We start from the raw sequence: 23,049 nt of genomic DNA, 5'->3' as shown, positions 1-23,049 counted from the left end.
GAGCATGAGTGAATCCAAGGTTGGATAAAGTTTCAAGGAGAAGCAGGTGGTTCACAATGTCAATATCGTATTTGCTAAGCACCTCCTGATTGCAGAGCCCTGTCTTAATGCAAGTTCAATTTTCATGCAGATATTTGCAGGTTTGATGCTATAGATTCCATCTTGCTTGGCTAGAGAGAAAATGTTAAAATACAGAGATAGAGAGATCCAGAGATGTTATACCATTTACTAAGTCCTCATTCAGCTTCACTAAGTGCATTTTGTTGTTTGCTTTCTTTTAAAAGCCAATACCATACAGTCTAAACCATAAATGTAGCCTGCTGGATTTCCATTTGTTTCAGTTTTAAATCCTGCCAACATGCTTGCTATCTAAACTAAAAGCACTCACATGGCCTATATAATTAATGGTTAGGAATTGATGAGCAAGACTAAATGGGTTTGAAATTTCCTTCCGTGCTCTGCAGATGGATTAGGTGGATGGAATCCATCGGGATGTGAAGTGAATGAAACAAATGTAAATTACACAATCTGTCGATGTAATCACCTTACTCATTTTGGAGTCTTACTGGTAAGTTTTCTGGGAAAGTTTTCCCAAGAGGCAATTGTGTAAATCATTAAATTGCTGATAGAATTTATGGGTATACCAAGTTATATGCAATCATATTTTAGTGGAAGCGGGGCCATTTTTATTCATCCAAAATAGAATGCGTTTTTTTAATAGTTGCTGTTGACCTAAGGTTTCTTAGCATTCAAAGTCCGTGGTACCCAGGATAAGGTTCATCTCTGCAGCACTTGGCTGACTGAAGATATTGAATGTAAATAATGATTTATTTTATACCTCAAACTAGAACTGAGCGCATATTAAGCGCATATTAATTTATCATAAGCATGGAAAAGTTACGAAAATGGTGTTCTCTGGCTTTTTCTTTCCTTTGCCATGTGATCCTGGGAACAACAAATAGTCAAAGTTGATTTTTGTGGCATCTTCCTGTCTCATGGCTTTTCACATTTCAGAGCTTTCCAGCTAGGCGAACGAAACTTCAAATAGGCAGAACAAAGCTGGCGCTATTTAAAGGTTACTTCCTGGACTTACTGACACAATTTAAAAGGAAAAATTGAACCACTGTAAGACAATTTGGTGTCACGGAACTAATTTGCTACATCAAGTTGCCAGTTCTGCATAAAGCAACTTGGGTGGTTAAATACATTTAATTGAAACAAGAGTCAGGTTTGTGACAGAAAGTTCAAACTAATCACACTAGAATATAAATTTCATGGTATGTGAAGTGATTTAAGACATTGGTAACACTGGTTCACTGACTGGTTTCTTTGACGTTTGTAGTTGACCTCATTTATCTTACAAATAATTGATACTAAAAATACCTTTGAACTTTCCACCAAGAAAATAGAAAATAATGACTTTAATCAACGATATGGCTTAACATGAAGAGGGGTAGCAATTGTTCATATGTTCCCTAGGACTTATCCCGGTCTGCCTTGGATGCTATGAATGAGAAAATCTTAACCCTTTTAACATATGCTGGATGTGGAATATCTTCTATTTTCCTGGGATTTGCATCAGTGACATACATAGGTTTTCAGTGAGTTGACAGAATTCTTCATTTGTGTGTACGTTTGGTAATGATGTTAGCAGTAAATCTAAATGCACTTCTCCTCCCTTGCGTCAGTTCTACTGCATCAGCCTTCTCTCTGATCTCCCATCCTCTTGTCTCTCCCCACTTCAATCCATACTTCATGCTGCTGCCCAGATTATCTTTGTCCAGAAACGATCTGGGCATATTACTCTCCTCCTCGAAAATCTCCAGTGGCTACCAATCAATCTGTGCATCAGGCAGAAACTCCTCACCCTGGGCTTCAAGGCTGTCCATCGCCTCGCCCCCTCCTACCTCCCCTCCCTTCTCTCCTTCTCCAGCCCAGCCCGCACCCTCCGCTCCTCTGCCGCTAATCTCCTCACCGTACCTCGCTCTCGCCCATCCCGCCATCGATCCCTGGGCCTGGAATGCCCTCCCTCTGCCCATCCTCCAAGCTAGCTCTCTTCCTCCCTTCAAGGCCCTACTGAGAGCTCACCTCCTCAAGGAGGCCTTCCCAGACTGAGCCCCTTCCTTCCTCTCCCCCTCATCCCCCTCTCCATGCCCCCCATTTTACCTCCTTCCCTTCCCCACAGCACCTGTATATATGTATATATGTTTGTACATAGTTATTACTCTATTTATTTACGTATTTATTTTACTTGTACATATCTATTCTATTTATTTTATTTTGTTAGTATGTTTGGTTTTGTCTCCCCCTTTTAGACTGTGAGCCCACTGTTGGGTAGGGACTGTCTCTATATGTTGCCAATTTGTACTTCCCAAGCGCTTAGTACAGTGCTCTGCACACAATAAGCGCTCAATAAATACGATTGATGATGATGATGATGATGATTTCACCATGGCAACACTGGACTGCTCGTTGGCAAATTTGTACTTATGCCAATTTGTACTTCCCTAGCGCTTAGTACAGTGCTCTGCACATAGTAAGCGCTCAATAAATACGATTGATTGATTGATTGATTGGCAAATGCGTTGTTTGGCAGCACTCTTTCCCCTTTGCCTTCAAACATATTCACTTCTCCCCTATAATGAAAAAACCCCTCAGTGGATTCCACTATTCACACCAGCTATTGCCTTAATCTCCCTGCTTTCTCGGACAGGTTGCGTACACCCGATGAATCCACTTGCTCTCCTCCAACTCCCTTCTTAACCTCCTCACTCTGGTTTCCACGCTTTCCACTCCCTGCCCTCTCCAAGGTCAACTTTGCCAAATCAAACGGGCTCTACCCTATCCTAATTCTCCTAGACTTCTTGGCTGACTCTAAAACTGTGGACTACTCCTTACTCCTGGAAACATTACCAATCCTTGGTTTCACCAATACAGTTCTCTCCTGGTTCCCATTACCACTTAGACTATTCCTCTCTGGCTAATTTTGATTAATTTTTCTACACCTCCGATTTTATATCCTCAACTATCATCTCGGCGCTTTGTTCCGACCATGCACTTTTATTCTCACAACCACCTGAATCACTTTTGACCCTATACTACAACTTAAGGACTCACTTAAATAACCACTTTACTCTTTCCTCCTATCTGTAAATTATGTTCATTCATTCATTCAATCATATTTATGGAGCGCTTACTGTGTGCAGAGCACTGTACTCAGTGCTTGGAAAGTACAATTCAGCAATAAAGAGAGACAATCCTTGCCCACAACACGTTTAGTGTCCATCTCCTCCGCTAGATTGCAAGATGAGAAGCAGCATGGTGTAGTGGTTAGAGCATGGGCCTGGGATTCAGAAGGCCATGGGTCCTTATCCCAGCTCCACCACTTGTCTGCTGTGTGACTTTGGGCAAGTCACTTAACTTCTCTGTGCCTCAGTTACCTCATTCGTGAAAAATGGGGATTAAGAGTGTGAGCCCAACGTGGGATCGGGACTGTGTCCAACCTGGTTAACTTCTATCTACCCCAGTGCTTAGAACAATGCTTGGCACATAGTAAGCTAACAAGTACCATAATCATTTTTATTATTATTATTCAGATCCTCATGGGCGGGGATTGTGTCTACTAATTCTGTAGGCACCCTCCGAAGTGCTTTGTTCAGTGCTGTGCACACAGTAAGTGCTCAATAAATAGTATTACTAGACTATCTGAATGAAAGATAAAGCAACATTTGATGAAACGCAAGTCAAACTATTCAAGTACAATAACTTGCCTGTGTCTTTCATTTCAGCAAGCTTCGAAAAGATTTTCCTTCCAAAATCCTGATCAATCTGTGTATCGCACTGATGATGTTGAACGTGATGTTTCTGGTGAATTCGTGGTTGACCACATTTCGAAATACTGGCCTCTGTATCACGGTCGCAGTAATGCTCCACTATTTCCTGCTTGCTTCTTTCACTTGGATGGGCCTAGAAGCCGTTCACATGTATTTTGCTCTGGTCAAAGTTTTCAATATATACATTCCAAATTACATACTGAAGTTCTGCATGATTGGCTGGGGTAAGTAAAACTACTATGGAATTTAGAGTCTCTGTAATTTCAGGTTGGGCTCTCAGATAAATAATTCAGAGCCAATTCTGTACAATGGTACTATTGTTTAAGGACTTCAAAAATGATTTCACCATGCACTGTCCAATACACATATGCCTTACCCTTTGTGGAAACAGTTAAAGGCTGCTCATGAAATCCAGGAAAAGAGTAGGTCAGTCAAGCCCTAATTTTCATCTCCTATTTCACCTCTACATGTACCCAACTGATGCAGAGACAATGCAATTATATCCCATATTAGTTTCAATCCACTGGCTGATGCTCTTGTTTTTCATTGCTAGGGGACTGGAGTGATCTATCCTATTTATTTTATTTTGTTAGTATGTTTGGTTTTGTTCTCTGTCTCCCCCTTTTAGACTGTGAGCCCACTGTTGGGTAGGGACTGTCTCTATATGTTGCCAATTTGTACTTCACAAGCGCTTAGTACAGTGCTCTGCACATAGTAAGCGCTCAATAAATACGATTGATGATGATGATGATGATCCATTCCTCTGTGGTATTCCGCATCTTGGAAAAAAATGTAAATTCCAAAATTTTCAAATCATCATCAATCATATTTATTGAGTGCTTACTGTGTGCAGAGCACTGTACTAAGCGCTTGGGAAGTACAAGCTGGCAACATATAGAGACGGTCCCTACCCAACAGTGGGCTCACAGTCTAAAATGGCAATAGTTATTCAGTTCTGCTTCAAACTGATTACCTATTTAGCACACTGCACTGCCAACTACCAGGAACTTTTTGTGAAAGGATGGGAGCAACCATTTCGATATTAAATATAAATATACTAATGAGTGCCATTTTCAAACTTGAAAAATTTTCAGAGTATTTGCTGACGTGGCATCTAGAAATAGCTGGGTGCTTTAGACACTTCATATTAGACGGTGTAGATCCAGAAATTTCATCTCATTCTCCTGAACTCAGACCATTACTTTTTTTTCTTCTTTTTTTGCTATCCCTTGTTGGTGCCAGCAATTCTCTGTTTAGTAAATGATGCTTGACACAAAAGGTACCATAGAAAGACTCGAAGAAGTGAGAAAATGATTGGAAGCAGCAGGGAGAGAAAATACTGCAGTTGACTTGTAGAGAAATACATGATGCAAAACTGCACTCTGAAGCCTCGACTACTGCCTCGTTGCCTCTTGGCATATGCCGTTCCTCCCTAATAACCCGCGAGCATTGTTGATTTGAGATGTTGGCATTCAGTTTTAGTTCGGCAGATTGGAGAGCTTCTAGAAATGTTTAGCTGAAGAATTCACATTTTGCAAACCCTGCTACTTTAATCCCCGCACATCTGTAGCTCATTGAAATAGAGTGGTAGCTCATCTGTATCCCAATTGCAGTCATTAATCCTGGTCTCCCCGTCACTGCCCAATGCGTTTCTTTTTGTTTTCTTTTCCATGTTAGGAATGCCAGCAATAGTCGTTACAATTATACTAATTGTGAAAAAAGATTCTTATGGAGTTCTGAGTCCATCCACTTCATTGTAAGTACAAAACTCTGAGTTCATTTCGATATTGATGCTTCACTGAAATGCCCAGCCTGCGCTGTTTTCTTTAATGTTGGATAGAGCATTCTCGGTATAATCAACTACAATTTATTTCCTATTTTCCTTCACCCCTGGGCGTTCATTGGTTGCCTAACCAGTACTTTTATTGAGTCCATTCTGATACAGTCTCTGTCCCCAAAAGAGGCTCTCCGTCTAAGGGGAAGGGAAAACAGCAGTTTAAATCTTGATTTTGTAGTTGAGGAAACACGGGCAAGTGATTCGCCCAAGCTTACACAAGATCTGTTGTCAGTCTGTATGATTATTTTCCCTGCTCAGGGGAAGTCTTGCCTTCTGGGATCATAAATTCTGGACTCCAACAAGGAATAACTCCAACCATAATAAATATGGTTGTACATATTTATTATGGTTGTACATATTTATTACTCTATTTATTTATTTATTTATTTTACTTGTACATATCTATCCTATCCTATCTATTTTATTTTGTTGGTAGGTTTGGTTTTAATTTGTAATTAAGTTTTAACATTAATTAAACAACATTGTTGTTTAGTGTGAGAAACTTCCACTGACATCAGTGGAGAATTTGGGGCATTTAAAAGTAATAAATACCTATTTCCGATGGCCTCTATGTACTCCATCCTGATCCTCCTCGACCTCTCAGCTGCCTTTGACATTGTGGATCACCCCCTTCTCGCTGAAACAACACAACCTTGGCTTCACGGACACCATCCTCCCTTGGATCTCCTCTATTTCTCTGGCCACCCCTTCTCAGTCTCCTTCACAAGATCCTCTGCTTCCCACCCTCTCACAATGGGAGTCTGTCAAGGCTCAGTTTGGAGTACGCTTCCATTTCCCATCTATCCCCACTCCCTTGGAAAACTCATTCGCTCCCAAGACTTCAATTACTATGCGGATGATTCCCAAATTTACCTCTCCGGCTCTGACCTCTTTCTGCAGTCTCACATTTCTTCTGACCTTCAGGACCTGGATGGCCCTGGTTTACATCTATCCTGTATATATGTATATACCTGTATACATGTATATATGTTTGTACATATTTATTACTCTATTTATTTATCTTGCTTGTACATATCTATCCTATTTATTTTATTTTGTTAGTATGTTTGGTTTTGTTCTCTGTCTCCCCCTTCTAGACTGTGAGCCCACTGTTGGGTAGGGACCGTCTCTACATGTTGCCAACTTGGACTTCCCAAGCGCTTAGTCCAGTGCTCTGCACACAGTCAGCGCTCAATAAATACGATTGATGATGATGATGATGATGGATGTCAAACTAAAAATGGCCCAAACAGAACTCATCTTTCCACCCAAACCCTGCCCTCCCCATTTCTTTCCCATCACTGTAGACAACACCACTACCTTCCCCTGTCTCACTAGCTCATAACCTTGGCATTACCCTTGACTCGTCTCTCTCATTTGACACACATATCCAGTCTGTCACCAAATCCTGTTCGTTCTACCTTCACGGCGTCTCTAAAATCTACCCTTTACTTTCCATCCAAACTGCTAATAGGCAGATCCAAGCCCTTGTCGTATCCTGCCTTGATTACTGCAGCAGCCTCCTCGCTGACCTCCCTGCCGCCCGTTTCTTCCCACTCTAGTCCATACTTCACTCTGCTGCTCCGATCATTTTTCTAAAAAACAGTTCAGGCCATGTCTCCCCACTCGAGAATCAACAGCCATCTCCTCATCCAACAAAAATTCCTTAACCATCACCTTGAAAGCACTCAATCACCTTGCTCCCTCCAATCTTACCTCACTCATTTCCAACCCTGTCCACCCACTTCCCTCCTTCAATGCCAACTTACTCACTGCACCTCGATCTCACTTGTACATATTTATTACTCTATTTATTTTACTTGTACCTATCTATTCCATTTATTTTATTTTGTTAGTATGTTTGGTTTTGTTCCCCGTCTCCCCCTTCTAGACTGTGAGCCCACTGTTGGGTAGGGACTGTCTCTAGATGTTGCCAACTTGGACTTCCCAAGCGCTTGCACACAGTAAGCGCTCAATAAATACGATTGATTGATTGATTGATTATCTCACCGCCGACCCCTTGCCTACATCCTCCCTCTGGCCTGGAATTCTAGCTCTCCATAAATGATGGACCACCAGTCTCCCAACCTTCAAAGCCTTACTAAAATCTCAACTCCTCCTTTCCCTACTCCCTCGCCCTTCTTCATCGCCTGTGCACTTGGATCTGTACCCTTTAAGTACTCGATATTCATCCCGTCCCCAGTTCCTTAGTATTTATGGACAGATCTGTAATTCATTTTTATTAATGTCTGTCGTCCGCTCTAGACTGTAAGCTTCTTGTGGGAAGGGAACGCACCTACCAACTCTATGTACTGTAGTCTCCCAAGCGCTCCGTACAATGCTCTGCACAGAGGAAGCGATCAATAAATACCACATATTTATTGCTACCTGCACAATCCCTTAGTATTTTCCCCACTTGAGAAAATGTTTCTTTTTCTTTTTTTCTACAGCTGCTGGATTCAAGATGACGTTGCCTTTTATGTCTCAGTTGTGGCCTACTTTTGCTTAATATTTCTCATGAATACGTCAATGTTCGTTACTGTTCTTGTCCAGATGAACTCCTTGAAATCAAAACATCAGAGATCGTGGAAAAAAGTGATTCTGCACGATTTGAAGAGCACCACTAGCTTAACGTTTTTACTAGGATTAACCTGGGGCTGTGCCTTTTTCGCCTGGGGTCCTGTGAGGATCATTTTCTTGTATTTGTTTGCCATTTTTAACACTTTGCAAGGTAACTACTGCATTTCGGTCACCATACGTTGACTTCGCCTGAGGCTTTATTGTAGGTTTTCAAGTACTTTAAACTGGAATTTTTCAAAAATCACCAGATGGGTAAAGTTACCATTTGAATCGGTGAGACATCTGTGTTCGTTTTTAATACCCCCGGACCATAAATATATTTACAATAATTAGCTCAAATGAAGAGAACAGAACCTAATTTCAGGCTCGGATGTGATTTTATGACACTGAACTTATTTGATTTTGTCTAGAATGGGGAGGCGCTTTATTTTATTTTCTTTATTTTTATTTTCTTTATTTATTTATTTATCTATTTATCTATCTATTTATCTATCTATTTATTTATTTATATATTTTTTTATTATTTTTGCCCTTGAAGGTCAGAGGTGATTCTGACGCTATATTGACTGATTTCACTGAGTAGCATAGTCCTTATTCCCTGCCTTGTGTGCCACCTTATCACTCTGCCTGTCGTCAATCTGTAGCCGGTTGTGGGTGCGGACTGCGTCTGCCGACTCACTTCTACTCCCTGAAGTGCTCAGTACAGTGCAAAGCATGCAGGAATACTATGTAGTAGACCAGGACTGAAATAAATGGAGGGAGTTAGAAGAGGGTGCCCAACCATTAAGGAGACAAAGAGCAGCGATGTCTGGGTACTTGGCAGTGCTTGCTAATCAGAAGCGTGCTGCGGGTGAAATAAAAAAATTCCTCTCCTATGAAGGATGTGCTAAATTCTGGGGCTTCATTAGCTTGTTCCAATCTTTTATAGCCCAGCAATGCTTTAAAAGTATTTTTTTTTTTTGAGTGCCACTTGATCCCTGTTCTGTACAACAGAAGGGAAGCTGTGGGGCGGAAAGACGGCAGAAACTCCACCACAAATAGGTCCACGATGGAGAATAATAATGATAATAATGATGGTATTTGTTAAGTGCTTACTATAAACCCATTATACTTAACATTTACTTAACATAAACCCATTTTGTAGCTCCCTTTGTCTTAAAACATGTAGAATATGGTATTAAAAATATCCTGTATTTTAACTTAAGATGTCATATACACTCAGAGCACGGGCTTGGGAGCCAGCGGTCATGGGTTCTAATCCCAGATCCACCCCATGTCTGCTGTGTGACCTTGGGCAAGTCACTTCACTTCTCTGAGCCTCAGTTACCTCATCTGTAAAATGGGGGTGAAGACTGTGAGCCCCACATGGGACAACGTGATCACTTTGCATCCCCCCAGCGCTTCGAACAGTAAGCGCTGTAGAAAGCACTGTTCTAAGCACTGGGGAAGATACAAGGTTACCAGGTTGTCCCACATGGGGCTTACAGTCTTAGTCCCCATTTTACAGGTGAGGGAACTGAGGCCCAGAGAAGTGAAGTGACTCGCCCAAAGTCACACAGCTGACAAGTGGCAGAGCTGGGATTCGAACCCATGACCTCTGACTCCAAAGCCCATGATCTTTCCACTAAGCCACAGCTGCTTCTCAGTGAAAATGACACTTACGAGGATAGGGCAGATTTTAGTAGAAATCCATCCCTTTACCAGCTGGGTGACTTTGGGCAAGTCACTTCACTTCTCTGGGCCTCAGTTCCCTCATCTGTAAAATGGGGGTTAAAACTGTGAGCCCCCCTGTGGGACAACCTGATCACTTTGTAACCTCCCCAGCGCTTTGAACAGTGCTTTGCATGTAGTAAGCACTTAATAAATGCCATCATTATTACTATTATTATTATTATTATTATTATTTGGAGTCAGAGGTCATGGGTTCAAATCCCAGCTCCGCCAACTGTCACCAATGTGACTTTGGACAAGTCACTTAACTTCTCTGTGCCTCAGTTACCTCATCTGTAAATTGGGGATTAAAACTGTGAGCCCCCCTGTGGGACAACCTGATCACTTTGTAACCTCCCCAATGCTTTGAACAGTGCTTTGCACGTAGTAAGCACTTAATAAATGCCATCATTATTACTATTATTATTATTATTATTATTTGGAGTCAGAGGTCATGGGTTCAAATCCCAGCTCCGCCAACTGTCACCAGTGTGACTTTGGACAAGTCACTTAACTTCTCTGTGCCTCAGTTACCTCATCTGTAAATTGGGGATTAAAACTGTGAGCCCCCCCGTGGGACAACCTGATCACTTTGTAACCTCCCCAGCGCTTTGAACAGTGCTTTGCACGTAGTAAGCGCTTAATAAATGCCATCATTATTACTATTATTATTATTATTATTATTATTATTATTATTTGGAGTCAGAGGTCATGGGTTCAAATCCCAGCTCCGCCAACTGTCACCAGTGTGACTTTGGACAAGTCACTTAACTTCTCTGTGCCTCAGTTACCTCATCTGTAAATTGGGGATTAAAACTGTGAGCCCCGTGGGACAACCTGATCACTTTGTAGCTTCCCCAGCTCTTAGAACAGTGCTTTGCACATAGTAAGCGCTTAACAAATGCCATTATTATTATTATTATTATTATACCACTGTAAAAGCACTGCTCTGGGAGAGCTTTTAAAGAACAGGTCACAAAAAAATGATTAGGACACAAAAGGCAAAAACTTGACATCTAGTTGTATTGCTACAAAGCCTGAATAGTAAAATTATCATTCAGAATGGTCCTTAGTAATAATAATGATAATAATGATGGCATTTATTAAGTGCTTACTATGTGCAAAGCACTGTTGTAAGTGCTGGGGAGGTTACAAGGTGATCAGGTTGTCCCACGGGGGGGCTCACAGTCTTAATCCCCATTTTACAGATGACGTAACTGAGGCACAGAGAAGTGAAGTGACTTGCCCAAAGTCACACATCTGACAATTGGCGGAGCAGGGATTTGAACCCACGACCTCTGACTCCAAAGCCCGGGCTCTTTCCACTGAGCCACGCTGCTTCTCAGTACATAGCAAGTGCTAAAGAAATGCTATCACTATTAAAAAGCCAATAAAACTTAAACTACACAATAAACTTGGTTTTATTCCAATTTAGAAATTAGAGAAGCAGCGTGGCTCAGTGGAAAGGGCAGGGGCTTTGGAGTCTGAGGTCATGGGTTCAAATCCCGGCTCCGCCAATTGTCAGCTGTGTGACTCTGGGCAAGTCACTTAGCTTCTCTGTGCCTCAGTTCCCTCATCTGCAAAATGGGGATTAAGACTGTGAGCCTCCGGTGGGACCCACCTGATCACCTTGTAACCTCCCCAGCGCTTAGAACAGTGCTATGCACATAGTGAGCGCTTAATAAATGCCACCATTATTATTATTAGAAAAGTCTACTAGCAAGCTAATCTTCCCAATGCACTAATCAATCCGTGACATTTACTGAGCGCTTACTTTGCACAGACCGTAAGCTCGTTCTCTAGATTGTAAGCTCATTGTGGGCAGGGAATCTGTTTATTATTAGACTGTACTCTCCCAAGTGCTTAGTACAGTGCTCTGCGCACAGTAAGTGCTCAACAAATACAGTTGCCTTGCTGCAGAGCACTGTACTAAGTGCTTGGGAGAGTACACACAATTCACTGCGCCTAATGAGCTTACAGTCTAGAGCATTTAAATATAATAACAATAATTAATAATCATTCATTCGTACATTCAATCATATTTATTGAGCGCTTACTGTGTGCAGAGCACTGTACTAAGCGCTTGGGAAGTACGAGTCAGCAACATATGGAGAAGGTCCCGACCCAACAACGGGCTCACGGTCCGGAGTGGGGTACCGTACCAAATTACGGTATTTATTAAGCACTTACTATGTGCCAGGCACTGTACTAAGCACTGGGGTGGGTTGAAGCAAATCGGGTTGGACACGGTTCCTGTACCACATGGGGCTCACCGTCTTCATCCCCACTTTACAAGCACAGAGAAGTGAGTGGGCTTACCCAAGGCCACACAGCAGACAAGTGGCGGAGCTACTTCCCAAGCGCTTAGTACAGTGCTCTGCACACAGTAGGCGCTCAATAAATACGATTGAATAAATGACCTTTGGGCTCCGAGGCTCTAGCCACTACGCCACACTGCTCCTCCAATATAGATGCTCTTCCCATAGTTCGCAGTTGAATATATTGAGAAACGAATGGTTGACAATGGAGTTGTTTGATCTACATCATTTTTACCTTAGGCATTCTAATCATCATCAATCGTATTTATTGAGCGCTTCCTATGTGCAGAGCACTGTACTAAGCGCTTGGGAAGTCCAAATTGGCAACATATAGAGACAGTCCCTACCCAACATTGGGCTCACAGTCTAAAATATAAGGCAAGATAAGTAAAGCGTCTCCTGATACCCTCCTTCCTGACAATACCGAGGAGGAAAGTAGCAACTCCTCTAATAGACTACATTCTAGTGATTAAACCCACCAGAATGTGATCAAAAGAAAGGAAAAAATGGAGCTGTCGAGCGGAAAGTAGCGGCATCTGGAAATTCAGAGCAGGCATAATAATTTCGATGCTTAAAATAGTAGCACAAGACGCCCGCCAATATCACCATCCATCATTTGTGCAGAAGTATTAGGAGTTTAATGCAAACTCAAAGATGTATTGCACTTGTCATTTGGGCCGCTTCATCTCTGATCTTCAGCAATAAAGACTTAATCATAGTAGCTTCCTTATGGGTCTTCCTACCTCCTGCCTCTCCCCTCCTCAATCATCATCATCATCAATCGTATTTATTGAGCGCTTACTATGTGCAGAGCACTGTACTAAGCGCTTGGGAAGTACAAATTGGCAACATATAGAGACAGTCCCTACCCAATAGTGGGCTCACAGTCTAAAAGTCCTCAATCTCCTTTATATTCAGCTTCAGCTCCCTTCCCCACAGCACCTGTATAAATGTATATATGTTTGTACATATTTATTACTCTATTTATTTATTTATTTGACTTGTCCATATCTATTCTATTTATTTTATTTTGTTAGTCTGTTTGGTTTTGTTCTCTGCCTCCCCCTTTTAGACTGTGAGCCCACTGTTGGGTAGGGACTGTCTCTAGATGTTGCCAACTTGTACTTCCCAAGCGCTTGGTACAGTGCTCTGCACATAGCAAGTGCTCAATAAATACGATTGATGATGATGATGATGATTTTCAGCGATAAAGAATTAATCATAGTAGCTTCCTTACGGGTCTTCCTACCTCCTGCCTCTCCCCTCCTCAATCTCCTTTATATTCAGCTTCAGCTCCCTTCCCCACAGCACCTGTATAGATGTATATAGGTTTGTACATATTTATTACTCTATTTATTTGACTTGTACCTATCTATTCTATTTATTTTATTTTGTTAGTATGTTTGGTTTTGTTCTCTGCCTTCCCCTTTTAGACTGTGAGCCCACTGTTGGGTAGGGACCGTCTCCAGATGTTGCCAACTTGGACTTCCCAAGCGCTTAGTCCAGTGCTCTGCACACAGTAAGCGCTCAATAAATACGATTGATGATGATGATGATGATTTTCAGCGATAAAGAATTAATCATAGTAGCTTCCTTACGGGTCTTCCTACCTCCTGCCTCTCCCCTCCTCAATCTCCTTTATATTCAGCTTCAGCTCCCTTCCCCACAGCACCTGTATAGATGTATATAGGTTTGTACATATTTATTACTCTATTTATTTGACTTGTACCTATCTATTCTATTTATTTTATTTTGTTAGTATGTTTGGTTTTGTTCTCTGCCTCCCCCTTTTAGACTGTGAGCCCACTGTTGGGTAGGGACCGTCTCCAGATGTTGCCAACTTGGACTTCCCAAGCGCTTAGTCCAGTGCTCTGCACACAGTAAGCGCTCAATAAATACGATTGATGATGATGATGATGATTTTCAGCGATAAAGAATTAATCATAGTAGCTTCCTTACGGGTCTTCCTACCTCCTGCCTCTCCCCTCCTCAATCTACTTTATATGCAGCTTCAGCTCCCTTCCCCACAGCACCTGTATAGATGTATATAGGTTTGTACATATTTATTACTCTATTTATTTGACTTGTCCATATCTATTCTATTTATTTTATTTTGTTAGTCTGTTTGGTTTTGTTCTCTGTCTCCCCCTTTTAGACTGTGAGCCCACTGTTGGGTAGGGACTGTCTCTATATGTTGCCAATTTGTACTTCCCAAGCGCTTAGTCCAGTGCTCTGCACATAGTAAGCGCTCAATAAATACGATTGATGATGATGATGATGATGATTTTCAGCGATAAAGAATTAATCATAGTAGCTTCCTTACGGGTCTTCCTACCTCCTGCCTCTCCCCTCCTCAATCTACTTTATATGCAGCTTCAGCTCCCTTCCCCACAGCACCTGTATAGATGTATATATGTTTGTACATATTTATTACTCTATTTATTTGACTTGTCCATATCTATTCTATTTATTTTATTTTGTTAGTATGTTTGGTTTTGTTCTCCGCCTCCCCCTTTTAGACTGTGAGCCCGCTGTTGGGTAGGGACTGTCTCCATATGTTGCCAACTTGGACTTCCCAAGCGCTTAGTCCAGTGCTCTGCACACAGTAAGCGCTCAATAAATACGGTTGATTGATTGATTCAGCTGAATGTATCGGCAATCCGCAGTATTTGCTGAGTGCTTAATGGGTGAGGAGCACTCTACCTGGGTACAATACAACAGAGTTCGTAGAAATGTGGGTAGCCCACAAGAAGCTTACAGTCTAGAGGGGGAGACGGACGTTAAAATAAAATAGGGATATGTACCTAAGTGCTGCGGGGCTGAGGGTGGAGCGAATATCAAGTTCTTAAAGGGAACAGATTTTCCAAGTGTGTAGGTGACACAGAAAAGAGGGGAGAGGGCTTAATTGGGGAAAATCTTTTGGAGGAGATGTGATTTTAATAAGGCATTGAAAGTGGGAAGAGTGGGGGTCTCTCATAAATGTAGGTGGGGGAGCTCCGGGCCTGAAGGGGGACAAAGGGTCAGTGCTGAGCTAGATAATAATAATAATAATAATAATAATAATGATGACAGTCTAAAAGGGGGAGACGGAGAACAAAACCAAACATACTAACAAAATAAAATAAATAGAATAGATATGTACAAGTAAAATAAATAAATAAATAGAGTAATAAATATGTACAAACATATAAACATCTATACAGGTGCTGTGGGGAAGGGAGCTGAAGCTGAATATAAAGTAGATTGAGGAGGGGAGAGGCAGGAGGTAGGAAGACCCGTAAGGAAGCTACTGTGATTAATTCTTTATCGCTGAAAATCATCATCATCATCATCAATCGTATTTATTAAGGCCTTACTATGTGCAGAGCACTGTACTAAGCGCTTGGGAAGTACAAAGTGGCAACATATAGAGACAGTACCTACCCAACAGTGGGCTCACAGTCTAAAAGGGGGAGACAGAGAACAAAACCAAACAGACTAACAAAATAAAATAAATAGAATAGATATGTATAAAATAAATAAATAAATAAATAAATATAGTAAAAAAAACACGTACAAACATATATACATAAATACACCCTCTATAACTGGTTTCGAGTTGAGTGTAGAGAGGTCTGAAATGCACCATTTTCACAGTGTTAAATAGGTTCTGTTTCTCTAGAGATAAGACAGAAAAAGAAGAAGGAACTGATTAATAAATCTGAGTAAGACGGACTTTCTCTTCTTGGTAGGGCTCTTCATTTTCGTGTTTCACTGCATGATGAAGGGAAAGGTGAGAAAGCAGTGGCAGGCCCACTTCTGCTGCGGAAGATTTCGGCTGGATAACTATTCCGGTGAGGAGCCGAGCTTGGTAATGCTTTGCATTTTAATTTAGATCGACCCTGACTCAGAGTTTCAGCTAATCACAGCATCATTATTAAAATGAAGACTCTTCCAGGTCACGAAGGTAATTTTGTGTAGCAAATGGAGAGATGGGCAGAAGGAGATTTCCGCATCTCTTTAATCCAGCAAAGCTTATTGTTTTACCTCAAATGGCTGAAATCCCTCATTCAATCACTCATTCAGTCGTATTTATTGAGCGCTTACGGGGGGCAGAGAGCACTGTCTTAGGCACTTGGGAGAGTAGAGAAGCAGCGTGGCTTGGTGGAAAGAGCACGGGCTTTGGAGTCAGAGGTCATGGGTTCGAATCCCGGCTCTGCCACATCTGCTGTGTGACCTTGGGCAAGTCACTTCAATCAATCAATCAATCAATCAATCGTATTTATTGAGCGCTTACTGTGTGGAGAGCACTGTACTAAGCGCTTGGGAAGTACAAGTTGGCAACATATAGAGACGGTCCCTACCCAACAGTGGGCTCACTTCTCTAAGCCTCAGTTACCTCATCTGTAGAATGGGGATTAAGACTGTGAACCCCACATGGGACAACCTGATCACTTTGTATCCCCCCCAGCGCTTAGAACAGTGCTTTGCACATAGTAAGCGCTTAACAAACACCAACATTATTATTATTATCATTACGGTACAACAAATAAGTAGATACAATCCCTGCCCACGAAGAGCTTACTATCTAGAGTGGGGGAATCACCACGTTTTGGAAACTTGGTTCCACTGCAACCCTTGTGGGGTTGCACACAAGGGGTCCCCTTGGGGGTCCCCTTCCTTCCTCTCCCCCTCGTCCCCCCTCCATCCCCCCCATCTTCCCTCCTTCCCTTCCCCACAGCACCTGTATATATGTATATATGTTTGTACGTATTTTTTACTCTATTTATTTATTTTATTTGTACATATCTATTCTATTTTATTTTGTTAGTATGTTTGGTTTCGTTCTCTGCTCCCCCTTTTAGACTGTGAGCCCGCTGTTGGGTAGGGACTGTCTCTATATGTTGCCAATTTGCACTTCCCAAGCGCTTAGTAATAATAATAATAATAATAATGATGACATTTATTAAGCGCTTACTATGTGCAAAGCACTGTTCTAAGCGCTGGGGAGGTTACAAGGTGATCAGGTTGTCCCATGTGGGGCTCACAGTTTCAATCCCCATTTTACAGATGAGGTAACTGAGGCCCAGAGAAGTTAAGTGACTTGCCCAAAGTCACACAGCTGACAACTGGCAGAGCCGGGGTTTGAACCTATGACCTCTGACTCCAAAGCCCATGCTCTTCTCCACTGAGCCACGCTGCTTCTCCAAGTACAGTGCTCTGCACATAGTACAGTGCTCTGCACAGAGTACAGTGCTCTGCACATAGTAAGCGCTCAATAAATACGATTGATTGATCGATTGATTGGGAGAATCGCCAGAGTTCCTCCATCTTGCTGGGCTCAGTTTAAGGAAGATGGGTAGGAGAAGAAAAGTTGGATAGGCAAATATGCATTTCCTCTCGGGTAGCACTTGAACAGGGCTCGACACCCAGACAGCTCTTATCAAATACTATTAAAAAAATGCAATTGTGGGTGCTACTGCTGCCTGTTACCTACCCCCTCCACACTCAGCCTCACACCTTCTCCCAACATCCGAGCCCTTCCAACATTTGGTCCCCTTCCCTTCCCTCTCCGCATCAAGACACCCTCAGAGAACCGCTGGCCGGCCGGCGGGGTGTTGCCGAGCAGCAGCACTGGCCCTCTCTCAGGAATCCAGTTCAGGAGCATTCACTCATTCAATCGCATTTACTGAGCGCTTACTGCGTGCAGAGCACTGTACTAAGCGCTTGGGAAGTACAAGTCGGCACCATATAGAGACGGTCCCTACCCAACAACGGGCTCACAGTCTAGAACTAGATCCTGCCGATGCACAACCCCAGTCACTCTGGACTCCTTGGGCCCAGCCCTTCCATCCTCCGACGGCTCCAGACTTGGTGACTTGCAGAGACTTTCTGCTTAGGCCCAACCCCGCTTTCCTTTGAAGAGACAATGGAAAGGGAGGGTGCGAGAAGTAAAAACCAAGGTATTTACTAAGCACTTACGATCAGCTAAACACTGTGCCAAATGCTGGGATAACTCCAAAAGAATCAGATTGGATACAGTCCCTGTCCCACATGGGGCTCACGATCTAAGACGAAGAGGGAGCTGGTGTTTTTATATGAAGAAACCGAGGCCCCCCAAGACCGGTTAAGCGACGTGCCCACCGAGCAGGCCAGTGGTACTGCCAAGATAAGAACCTGGGTATCGTCATCAATCATCATCAATCGTATTTATTGAGCGCTTACGATGTGCAGAGCACTGTACTAAGCGCTTGGGAAGTACAAGTTGGCAACATATAGAGACAGTCCCTACCCAACAGTGGGCTCACAGTCTAAAAGGGGGAGAGAGAGAGAACAAAACCAAACATACTAACAAAATAAAATAAATAGAATAGATATGTACAAGTAAAATAAATAAATAGAGTAATAAATATGTACAAACATATATACATATACACAGGTGCTGTGGGGAAGGGAAGGAGGTAAGATGGGGGGGGATGGAGAGGGGGACGAGGGGGAGAGGAAGGAAGGGGTATCCTTCCACTAGGCCACACTGTCTCCCAATGGGTAGGGACCATGAACAAATTATCACAAATTTCAGGTGAGAGGGGTTCAAATTCCTGCATTTAGGATTATAAAATCTGGACATAAAGATTTGAAGTGGTCTAGCCATATTTACAAGAACAAGGTGTAACATGCAGCCCTGTTTCACACTGAACTTGCTTGCCCTATAAAAGGTGATAATAATGAATAATTTTGCTTGCCCTGTGAAAGCTTATAATAATGAATAATTATGCTATTTGTTAAGCACTTACTATGTGCCAAGCACCGTTCTAAACGCTGGGGTAGACACAGGGTAATCAGGTAGTCCCACGTGGGGCTCATACTTTTAATTCCCATTTTACAGATGAGGTAACTGAGGCACAGAGGAGTTAAGTGACTTTTGCCCAAGGTCACACAGCAGACATGTGGCAGAGGCGGGATAAGGACCCACATCCTCTGACTCCCAAGCCTGTGCTCTTTACACTAAACCACACTGCTTCTCTGCTGATTATCCCCACAGACTATAGTTATCTAATGCCCTCTAATGCCATCTTACCTCCTTCCCTTCCCCACAGCACCTGTATATATGTATATATGTTTGTACATATTCATTACTCTATTTATTTTACTTGTACATATCTATTCTATTCATTTTATTTTGTTAGTATGTTTGGTTTTGTTCTCTGTCTCCCCCTTTTAGACTGTGAGCCCACTGTTGGGTAGGGACTGTCTCTATATGTTGCCAACTTGGACTTCCCAAGCGCTTAGCACAGTGCTCTGCACACAGTAAGCACTCAATAAATACGATTGATTGATTGATTGTTGAATACCCCAATACTGTGTCGCAGAATAGAGTACTTCTTGGACTGATGTAGAAAAGGGAGCTTCTGGACCCAATTAACTGAAAGTATTTTGCCCTATAGTTAGCCCAATATTTTATTCAATCAATCAATCAATCAATCGTATTTATTGAGCGCTTACTATGTGCACAGCACTGTACTAAGCGCTTGGGAAGTACAAATTGGCAACATATAGAGACAGTCCCTACCCAACAGTGGGCTCACAGTCTAAAAGGGGGAGACAGAGAACAAAACCAAACATACTAACAAAATAAAATAAATAGGATAGATATGTACAAGTAAAATAAATAAATAAATAGAGTAATAAATATGTACAAACATATATACATATATACAGGTGCTGTGGGGAAGGGAAGGAGGTAAGATGGGGGGGATGGAGAGGGGGGCGAGGGGGAGAGGAAGGAAGGGGCTCAGTCTGGGAAGGCCTCCTGGAGGAGGTGAGCTCTCAGCAGGGCCTTGAAGGGAGGGAGGGGTGCGTATTCCAAGTGCGTATTCTCTCTGCTTTCAGATTGGAACGGTAAATCTGGATTAACAACGGGTTATAAACAGGAAAGACCAAATAGGACTCTTAAACCCCAGTTATCATTACGATCCTTTAAGTCAACCAAGTCACTGAAATCGACTACGACCAGCTCTACTTCCAAATCATCAAGCTCTCTGCAAGGCGCAGCTTCAGAAATTACCTTCCAGAATGGTAAGGCGAAATAACGTTCTTCAGCTACAAATGCCAGGAACCTCTAGCTGCCAAAAAATAGGCACTAAGTCTTGCATTTCATTAAAGCTTTCGGATAATGCTCGCCAAAATAACAATGCACGCGTGCCTCGTGTATTCGTGGCATACTAGTCTGAATGCCCGATCAGGTGAAGGGGACAGAGGAGTACAGTAGTGGGAATGGTGGGGGTTGTGGTGAGAGCAGCTAGAGCAGGGGTAGCGGGAAAGGTAGGTGGAGAGGAACAGTCCAGGGAAACCTGAGAAGACACTTATCATCATCATCAATCGTATTTATTGAGCGCTTACTATGTGCAGAGCACTGTACTAAGCGCTTGGGAAGTACAAACTGGCAACACACAGAGACGGTCCCTACCCAACAGTGGACTCACAGTCTAAAAGGGGGAGACAGAGAACAAAACCAAACGTACCAACAAAATAAAATAAATAGGATAGATATGTACAAGTAAAATAATAAATAGAGTAATAAATATGTACAACCATATATAAGCACTTAGTGCTTAGTGGGCTAGTCTGGGAAGGTCTCTTGGAGGAGATGTGCCTTCAATAAGGCTTTGAATGTTGGGGGAGAGTAACTGTTGGATTAGAGGAGGGAGAGAATTCCAGGCCAGTGGCAGGACATGGGCCAGGGGTCGGAGATCATCATCATCATCATCATCAATCGTATTTATTGAGCGCTTACTATGTGCAGAGCACTGTACTAAGCGCTTGGGAAGTACAAACTGGCAACACACAGAGACAGTCCCTACCCAACAGTGGGCTCACAGTCTAAAAGGGGGAGACAGAGAACAAAACCAAACGTACCAACAAAATAAAATAAATAGGATAAGATGTGTACAAGTAAAATAAAAATAAATAAATAGAGTAATAAATATGTACAACCATATATAAGCACTTAGTGCTTAGTGGGCTAGTCTGGGAAGGTCTCTTGGAGGAGATGTGCCTTCAATAAGGCTTTGAATGTTGGGGGAGAGTAACTGTTGGATTAGAGGAGGGAGAGAATTCCAGGCCAGTGGCAGGACATGGGCCAGGGGTCGGAGATCATCATCATCATCATCATCAATCGTATTTATTGAGCGCTTACTATGTGCAGAGCACTGTACTAAGCGCTTGGGAAGTACAAACTGGCAACACACAGAGACAGTCCCTACCCAACAGTGGGCTCACAGTCTAAAAGGGGGAGACAGAGAACAAAACCAAACGTACCAACAAAATAAAATAAATAGGATAAGATGTGTACAAGTAAAATAAAAATAAATAAATAGAGTAATAAATATGTACAACCATATATAAGCACTTAGTGCTTAGTGGGCTAGTCTGGGAAGGTCTCTTGGAGGAGATGCGCCTTCAATAAGGCTTTGAATGTTGGGGGAGAGTAACTGTTGGATTAGAGGAGGGAGAGAATTCCAGGCCAGTGGCAGGACATGGGCCAGGGGTCGGAGATGAGACAGGCAAGTGATAATATTAGCACTAGACGAGCAAAGTGTGTGGGTTGGGTTGTAGAAGGAGTATTCTACTCATATTCTACTCAATGCTTATTTTATTCTCTCCTCTCTCTCTCTCATTTTCACTCTCTCCTTTCCTTTTCCTTTGGCCCCCAGTCTGCCTTGCTCCTTGACTGGACCTTAAGATAGTCTCCCATTCCTAGGCTGCTCCCTTTCCTCAAACCTCCTTCCACTTGTTGCCATCCCCAACCCGGCCCCTCTTCCCAGTGCTCCCGGGGGAACTGTGAAGGCAGCCACTAGGCATTAAGAAGTCAGACATTTCCCTAAAATGCCGCACCAACAGAGAGGCTGCCTTTCCCCCGGGCCACACAGGTCCAGGGTCAATCTTCAGCTAATTCAGACTGAGTGGCCGTTTGGGTTTTGACGAAGGAGAACTTCGCCATTCCTCTTATCCCAAAGTGCAAGGAGCACAACTAATCAATCAATCAATCGCCACCTGCATTCTGCATGGTGGATGCTCCCATCATGGTGACCAACCATGGACAGGCTGACAGAGTGCCAGGAATCCACAGAAGAGGCACTGGAGAAATCTGCAGCGAGACACATGATGTGGGGATTTAATATTTAATATAAATTCAAAGTTGTTATCTGTTATTCTAATAAGGATAAAAAATCCGGTTGTTGAGAACAATCTCCCCTTCTTTTGTTTAGATGAAGTGTATGAAGACCCCTATTCTTTAACTCCATTTAATTATGAAGTTGTACCAGCTTGCGTAAGAAGAAAAATACCTGTGGAAATTAAAATGGATTCTCTTCATACGCAGAGGTTTCTACGGTGAAATACAATAGATTTCCTTTTTCCCGGATTAGATGAAGAATGGTGCTTGTGGGGCAGTTGCTCCTATCGCATATTCTAAGTATTACTGTTGTGGGGGGGGAGTTCAGACAGTACGTAACAGATATTAAAAATAAAGGTTGTGTATTTTTATAATGAAGTTTGTTTCAATATAGCTCATGATAAAGTCCCTGTGCACTAAGCACTAGGAGTCTGTCCTTCACAAATGCTACTGAATCTGAGGAGTAATGCTTCCTGAATAATCAGTTTTCTAATTAATTTAAAAATGACAACTATAATTAGCAAAAGTCAGAATGTGTGCATCAAGTAAAAGCTTTGATTCCCCTGATCTGTCATGTTATTCAACTGTCGAAAAGTTTATTTATTTTCTGGGAATAAT

At 42.4% G+C, this 23,049-nt stretch overlaps 1 protein-coding gene across 1 annotated transcript in view; it reads left to right on the top strand.

Annotated features, from left to right (window-relative positions):
- Window positions 1–22,765, top strand: part of ADGRG4 (adhesion G protein-coupled receptor G4) — a 62,327-nt gene extending 39,562 nt beyond the window's left edge. Inside the window, exons 15-22 of the mRNA XM_038747712.1 lie at window positions 465–568; window positions 1,480–1,601; window positions 3,789–4,057; window positions 5,511–5,589; window positions 8,121–8,401; window positions 16,010–16,111; window positions 20,148–20,333; window positions 22,526–22,765. Of these exons, the coding sequence (XP_038603640.1) occupies window positions 465–568; window positions 1,480–1,601; window positions 3,789–4,057; window positions 5,511–5,589; window positions 8,121–8,401; window positions 16,010–16,111; window positions 20,148–20,333; window positions 22,526–22,653 (1,271 nt within the window). The 3' untranslated portion in view covers window positions 22,654–22,765. The remainder of the gene's footprint in view (window positions 1–464; window positions 569–1,479; window positions 1,602–3,788; window positions 4,058–5,510; window positions 5,590–8,120; window positions 8,402–16,009; window positions 16,112–20,147; window positions 20,334–22,525) is intronic.
- The last annotated feature ends 284 nt before the right edge of the window (window positions 22,766–23,049 follow it).

This window comes from Tachyglossus aculeatus, chromosome 6, assembly GCF_015852505.1.
Source record: "Tachyglossus aculeatus isolate mTacAcu1 chromosome 6, mTacAcu1.pri, whole genome shotgun sequence".
Classification (NCBI taxonomy): domain Eukaryota; kingdom Metazoa; phylum Chordata; class Mammalia; order Monotremata; family Tachyglossidae; genus Tachyglossus; species Tachyglossus aculeatus.
Note: the sequence above shows the minus strand (reverse complement) of the source record. Positions and strands in the feature narration are given on the sequence as shown.